This window comes from Alnus glutinosa, chromosome 8 (assembly GCF_958979055.1).
Source record: "Alnus glutinosa chromosome 8, dhAlnGlut1.1, whole genome shotgun sequence".
Taxonomy (NCBI): Eukaryota; Viridiplantae; Streptophyta; class Magnoliopsida; order Fagales; family Betulaceae; genus Alnus; species Alnus glutinosa.
The window spans coordinates 29121484-29129394 of NC_084893.1; the positions used below are offsets into that span (position 1 = coordinate 29121484).

Genomic DNA, 7911 nt, shown 5'->3' on the forward strand with positions numbered 1-7911 from the left:
CCAATCATATATATATATATATTTTATTTTTTATGAAAAATTACCAATCATAAATGTTTGCAGCTTAGCAGATAGCTTTCTTTCTAAGAAACAACGAAATGATATCTAGCCGTAGCCCCATATGTTTAGGAGATGGTGGACCAGAGAAATGAGAGAATCTCCCGAATTTATCGCCTTCTGTTTGCATGTCTTGGGAGAACAAAAACGCCCCTACCATGAGGTTGATTTCTTAATTTGCCTTTCAATTGAATTTAATCTTCTAATTAAGAGTAATTCCACTCTTCACAAAATTTAGAAATTTAATAATTTAATTTAACTTTTTTTTTTTTTTTTTTTTAAGCAATTGATGGCATAGAAATCATTTAAAACATATCAGGTTAATAACTGCCGACTCGTAACGAACACCTGCTCTTTAATTAAGATTCTGACACACTCCACCTTAATAAGTATTAGAACTGTAGAGTCAAGGTTCGAATGCAATATTAATACAAAAAGGCGAGTTTATAATTATAAATAAAAAAAACTTCACTTATAATTCCTGATATTTTATCACATTTGCAAAAAAGTACACAAACTTTAAAAAATGTCAATTTATGATATTCATTTTTCAATTTTTTTCAAATTCAACCCTCCCCCGCAAGAATTTTTCGTTAAATCATGTCAAAATTCTCAAAATACCCATTTTTTTTAGAAAAAAAAATTGCTAGGGTTTTAGGTGTTGATCAAAATTTAATAGAATTTACAAAAATACACGCCTGCATCTTTTTTTAAAAAATAAATAAATACAGAGGTATTTTAAGAATTTTTGATTAAGAATTTAATCGAAAATTCTAACAGACGGTTGAAATTGAAAAAATTAAAATATTGATAATTTAAATTGACATTTTTTAAAGTTTAAGTACATATTTACAAAAATGATAAAAAAAAATCCAATTATAAGTGAATATGTGTGTGTGTGTGTGTGTGAGAGAGAAATAGGACATACTTCCTTTCCCACGCTGTGTTCTCTATCTTAAATCTTCGGTTATTGACAAGGAATGAAAAACAGAGCAATATCTTAGCCTTAATTAATTTCCAAATATTATTACTTTCTAAAGAGTCGGATCTTGTTAGGCATGAACACATATTGAAATGCATGCAAGATCAAAAAAGAGCCGTAATGTATATTCAGATTCATGCCGGAAAAGAAGGGCCCTATTTTTCCGGTCAGTTTAGTCTAGGATAGTTTCTTTACTTTGTCCAACAAACAGCTGGAACTTATCTGGGTCTCTTTGAACCACATTAAATGGAAGTTAATTTCAGCCTAAAAATAGAACTCTTCACGTAAAATTCTGAGAAGAATTTGATTTGATTTTTGTGTTCGATATATATTGGGTGTGTACAGTCTGTGTACGGTGTGAATTGCCTTAAAAAGGAAGAGTTGGGGTGTCTCTATATATAGTTTTGTGCGGTTGAAGGAACTGAGGGATTTGGCGTTCTGTGTCCAAGGAGAAGGAGCCATGACAGGTTACGCTGAAAATGGAGTCCCTGTAAAATCGCCTGAGAAGCGTGAAACCAGTATCGACCTCACCGGTAAGCCATGACAGGTTTTCTTTGCATTTGTTGTTATCACCGATCGACTACGAACATGTTTTCTTATGATTATTTACTGCACGTGTGTAGACATAATAATATAATCCCCATAGAAAAGTTGAATCTTTCTTTGTGAATTTGACATTCAATGAGAGACAGATGAGATGATGACATGGGTCTGAAATATTGTAGAAGTTGATAGAAAAGGACCCAGAGTTATTGTTATTATTCAATTCTATTCATATTGATTATTACAGAAAGGATTCTTTTTGCCTGAATGAGTTTGTTTTTGTCATTGGGTTGAAGCAGGGGGTGAAGAAGAAAACGATAGCCCAATCGAGCAGGTTAGGCTGACGGTTTTACCGACCGACGACCCAACACAGCCGGCCTTGACATTTCGAACATGGGTTCTTGGGACGATATCATGTATCGTCCTTGCTTTTGTGAACCAATTTTTCGGGTACAGACAAAATCAGCTATCAATTTCCTCAGTCTCAGCACAAATTCTTGTGCTCCCTGTGGGGAAGCTAATGGCTGCATGGCTTCCAACAACCGTAATTCGAGTCCCATTAACAGGCTGGTCCTTCTCATTGAATCCTGGGCCGTTCAGTCTGAAAGAGCATGTTCTGATCACCATCTTTGCCAGCTCTGGAGCTGGTGGAGTGTATGCAGTTCATATTCTCACCAGTGTCAAGGCTTTCTACCACAGGGGACTCCATCCAGCAGCAGCCTTTCTGTTATCACAAACTACTCAGGTATTTTTGGTTTCTTGTTTTCGTTTCAATATCATCATTGCTGTAGGCAACCGACCCTGCTTTTTCTTATAACCGGACTAATTCCCAGTACAAAAAGAGAAGAAACTTGGACAAAAAAGGAAGTAACTTGAACAAAAAGAAAGGAAATGACTTGGACAAATCTTTATTGTCGATAACCTCATACCAATCAATCGAATACTTTCATTTCAGATATGAAATGCTCCAAATGTTCCTGGAAATTCTTGCTCCCATTGGACCATTTGTATCTCTATGCATTAGGATCCTGATTCATAGATCTCTCGGTTTGAGAAATAAAAATACGAGGATCAAACCATTTCTTCTGGCTCTTTTTGTCCGGCCGACTCAAGGGAAACCTGACCAAATTGCTTACCACTCGAGCCAATTCCTTTCGGTTAACTGACCCTACTTTGCACATGGAGAATGTATGCTACAAGTGCCATCAATGTCTGTATACAGTGGTTCGTTGTATTTTTTTTTTTCCAATATCCCTCACTGTTTTGCATATGAAATTTTCAGATGCTTGGGTATGGATGGGCTGGACTGTTCAGAAAATACCTTGTTGACTCCCCTTATATGTGGTGGCCTGCAAACCTTGTCCAAGTCTCTCTGTTCAGGTACTTTGCATCCTCTTTCCCTGTCTTATTCAACAACTGCATGATACAGAGATTTCTTTCTCCATTATTTCTTCATATTGAACCAAGTTACGTACATGTGAAATACAGAGCATTGCATGAAAAGGAAAAGAGACCAAAGGGAGGACATACGAGGCTGCAATTCTTCTTCTTGGTTTTCGTTACAAGCTTTGCTTACTACCTCGTCCCAAGCTATCTTTTCCCTTCAATATCATATCTCTCCTTCGTTTGTTGGATTTGGAAGGACTCCATCACTGCCCAACAGATTGGTGGAGGCGTCCATGGCCTTGGACTAGGCTCAATGGGGTTTGACTGGTCCACCGTAGCTGGCTTCTTGGGCAGCCCTTTAGCCACTCCTGGATTTGCAATTGTCAATACTTTAATCGGATTTTTCGTGTTTGTCTATATCGTTAACCCGATTTTCTATTGGAGTAATGCATATGACGCTAAGAAGTTCCCACTCTTTTCCTCCCACACTTTCGACAGTGATGGCCAACGCTACAACTTAACCAGAATTCTAAATCAGAAGACTTTCGATATTGATTATGCGGCTTACAACAGTTACAGCAAACTTTATCTAAGTATCTTCTTTGCCCTCACTTATGGGTTGAGCTTCGCAACTCTAACAGCTACTATTTCACATGTTGCCCTCTACAATGGAAAGTAAGCTTCTTGACATCAATTACAGTTCTGTTCTAGTTCTTTTTTTCTTGTAAACCCTGCTCGTAAGAACCGTGAATCGGTTGAGTGAGGACTCTAACAGCCGATCTAGCAAGCAGTCATGTTCTATATCTTGTGCTGTAGTCCTTTTGAGTTAACCAACTTTTTCATGATATTCTTCGTTTTTTTTTTTTTTGGGACTGAGCAGAACAATTTGGCAACTGTGGAAGAGGACAACAGTTGCAGCAAAAGATCATCTCTCGGACGTGCATACAAGGCTGATGAAGAAGAACTATGAACAAGTCCCTCAATGGTGGTTTCATGCCATCTTGATTTCAATGGTGGCTCTTAGCTTATATGCTTGTGTAGGTTTTGACCAGCAGCTCCAACTCCCTTGGTGGGGACTTTTACTAGCCTGTGCCATTGCACTGTTTTTCACCTTACCCATCGGAGTTATTCAAGCCACAACAAACCAGGTATGTTCTTGCAATCAGCTGCATTTTCTGCATTTTTTAACAGGCTACATTTCTCAATAAACTGTGTTAATGTTAATTGCAGCAACCAGGGTTAAATGTGATTACAGAGTTGGTTATTGGATATCTTTACCCAGGGAAGCCCCTAGCTAACGTGGCTTTCAAGACCTATGGTTATATTAGCATGGCACAAGCACTCTATTTTCTTAATGACTTCAAACTAGGTCATTATATGAAGATCCCTCCAAAATCTATGTTCATTGTTCAGGTCAGTACAAATTTATTTGATTTTTTTTTCTTTTATTCGGTAAACCTACAACCCTGCCCCCAATAGCCGTGTTTCGGTTGAGTGAGGACTCAAACAACCGATCTCGTGGTATTAACCAAACGAGGGCAAATTTATTTATTTTAAATTCATGTTCACAATGTTGATATATAACGAGTGGTATTTTGTTAATTTGCATTCTCAGTTAGTTGGAACTGTAGTTGCTTCAAGTACTTATTTCGGCACAGCATGGTGGCTTCTCACATCTGTTGAAAACATCTGTGATCTAACATTGTTGCCGGAGGGGAGTCCATGGACATGCCCTGGAGATGATGTTTTCTTCAATGCTTCGGTTATATGGGGAGTCATAGGCCCGCTCAGAATGTTCACAAAGCAGGGCATCTACCCAGGGATGAACTGGTTCTTCCTCATTGGCTGCCTAGCCCCTTTTCCCGGCTGGCTACTTTCCCGCAAATTCCCCAACGTAAAGTGGTTTAAGCTTATACACATGCCTATCATCCTTGGAGCTACATCCGCCATGCCACCGGCTAGAGCGGTGAACTACTTGGCTTGGGGAGCCGTCGGAATATTCTTTAACTTCTATGTTTACAGAAAGTTCAAGGGATGGTGGGCTAGACACAACTACATCTTATCTGCAGCTTTAGATGCTGGGGTTGCCTTTATGGGAGTTATCCTTTTCTTCTCCCTTCAATCCAGGGATATTATTGGCCCGAGCTGGTGGGGTCTGGACAGTGATGACCATTGTCCATTGGCTTCGTGCCCAACAGCACCCGGGATCCAGGTCGAGGGGTGCCCTGTTCTATGAGATGTCTTCAACAAATCCCCATGACCAAAGGGTTAGGTCTTGCACATGCTGATAAAGGTCAAAGGTGAAACTGTAGCGTTCATATATTTGAAATATGTTGCTTCTTTTAGGGATAAGGGGTTGTAGAGATTAATTTTTTAAAATTATTATTTGTAATTAAATAAGATTTATTATTGTTTTTAATTCCAAAAGACAGGACAATTATTGGTTTGCCTCATCATATGACTGAATAATTCTTTGATATAAAATGCAATTCATTTGGAAACTGTACAAAATAGCAATTATAATGTTCACCATGAGGGAGCCTCAGCCACTACCTACCAATAATCCCTGCAAGCACAAGAACCGTCTTTGAAACAATTGACAGCAGCATGATGTTGGCTTGCTTCTTCAGCCAGCTCAATGTTTTTGTAAACTCTGCATCCACCAAGCAAAGCTCCCCACGTACACAACCCCATTGGATTTGATAGGCATGTTCATGATAATAAACTCGTAGGGCCTCTTGAAGAAGGCCTGCCCGACTGAACAAATCAACCATACAACCATAATGCTCGATTCTGGGAATTATCCCATAATCTCTAGTCATTCTCCCGATTACCTCACTGGGCTTCATGTCTATCTGATCAATCATCTCAGAGAAGAGTCTCAAAGCTTCCTCAGCTTGCCCATGCATTGAAAGCCCAGCAATCATGGCTGACCATGACACAATAGTTCGTTCTTCCATCTCCTCAAAACTCTACGAGCATCTGCCAAGCATCCACATTTGAGATACATATCGATCAAAGCGTTAGAAATCATATGCCCCCTCAATATCTTCCCTCTTCACCAATATTTGACTGATCATTATATTCCACTTCACTACATCTCGCTGCGACGTTTTCTCAAGTAACAGCCGAGCATCCCCAAGTAACAGCCGAGCATCCCCTATCGCTCCGCACAAAGCATATAAATGAACAATCATGTTTTGCAAAAACAAATTCGACTGCAACCCAAGTTTCTCCACATAACCATGAACAATTGTTCCATTCAAAATATCCAACAAATTTAGAGTGATTAGTTAATGTATAACCAGTAAAAATTTAGAAAATTAACAAATTTGACAATCAAAATTTTCCACATTTTGATGCAAACAAATATTTCATAGAACCAGGTCAACCCTCAGAGCAGATAATTAAGCCAATCTAAAGCATAATAAATTTGAAGGTCACATGCCCCTGCATTAGAAACCGTTACATAATCAAAAACGCAAATTGAACACCTTTATCAATGCCATGAACAAGAAGAGTACCCACCCTCACGTAAAGCTTCAAGCTTTTTGTTATCCTATACAGCAAAGAAGTAAAACAATATGCAGTAAAAAAATAAATAAAAACCCATCACAAGACACAGGCACAAACTCAATTACAACTAAGGGTGGCAATTCGTGTTCGGATCATGTCGAGACATCGGAATAAAATTATATTAGTCAACTTTAACTTGATCATTTAATTAATGAAATAATTGTACCATTAGTCCCTGAGGTTGGCCTAAATTACTAATCACTCCCTATGGTATAAAAAGTTCATGGAGGGTCCTTGTGGTAAACTACAATTACGAAGTACTCCTTAAACTCGTTTTCCGTCCACCAAATTAACAGATTCTGTTAGTTTGACACATCATACCTAATAAGAAATCGACACATGTCAATTACAATAAAAAAAATGAAACTTATATATATATATATATATATAGAAAATAACAAAAGGGTGGCCCAGCCACGTCTTGGGGTGGCGCAAGACCTCCCCTAGGCCTGGGGTGGCCACTTGTCGATTTTTTATTATGTATGACATGGCAACCTAACAGAATCTGTTATCTTGGTAGACGAAAAACGAGTTGAAGGCGTGATTCGTAATTCTAGTTTATCACAATGACCCTTCATGAACCTTTTGTGCCACAAAAAGTTACCTATGCCACAATTATCCCAGTTGTAAGTCATTCTCAAAAATTGTTGACCCTATTTACAACCCATCTTTCTTTAAATACGACAGCACTTTCAAAAAGAGCCGCATTTTCAACTAAAAACGATACTTATAGAAACATTCCTCTTTAAGAATAAAAAAAATACTACCGCAGAAAATTCTCATTTACCCAAAAAAAAAAAAAAAAAAAACAAAGAACTAATAATTTTTAAAAAGAACAAGATATTTCACATGACAATTTCATTCTTAAAACGACAAGTCGTAGGCTTTTATGATTCCAAACTATATATACAAATTCATTTTTCCACCGCCTTTGGACTCTAACAGCGGGAAATTTTCAGCCTCAACGTATAATTTTTTGTCTGGCTCAATGGCTTTGGCTACTCCTAAGCCTAATCGGCAATTGAGATTACTATCCCCAGTTCCACTCGGAGTAGGATTATTCCCAAAATCATATAAGTCCCACTTACTTCACATCATTCTCTTTCACCTGATCAAAAACCTCTGACTGACTTTGTTTCTTAGTTTTGCTCTCGGTGCGACGGTGGATTCTCGAATGTCCGGCGAAGCCGGTTCATGGGGAGAGTTGGGTTTATTCGGCAAACCCAATACTAGAGATATCACGATGACCATGGCACGTGACTTTTCCCGGGAGAAAAAATACCCAGACACTGTCACGATCAATCTTTCCTTAGAATCACAGGTACCTAAAGTTTTCAATGAAGATAAGTTGGACTGCATGCCATATG

General features: G+C 38.3%; 1 protein-coding gene across 1 annotated transcript; it reads left to right on the forward strand.

The window, feature by feature from the left end:
• Positions 1-970: 970 nt before the first annotated feature.
• On the forward strand, positions 971-5428 carry LOC133874611 (oligopeptide transporter 1). The gene is made up of 7 exons (XM_062312474.1): positions 971-1572; positions 1882-2327; positions 2865-2962; positions 3071-3643; positions 3849-4116; positions 4199-4381; positions 4584-5428. The coding sequence occupies exons 1-7, from the start codon at positions 1500-1502 to the stop codon at positions 5202-5204; spliced, it is 2262 nt and encodes a 753-aa protein (XP_062168458.1). The 5' UTR covers positions 971-1499; the 3' UTR covers positions 5205-5428.
• The last annotated feature ends 2483 nt before the right edge of the window (positions 5429-7911 follow it).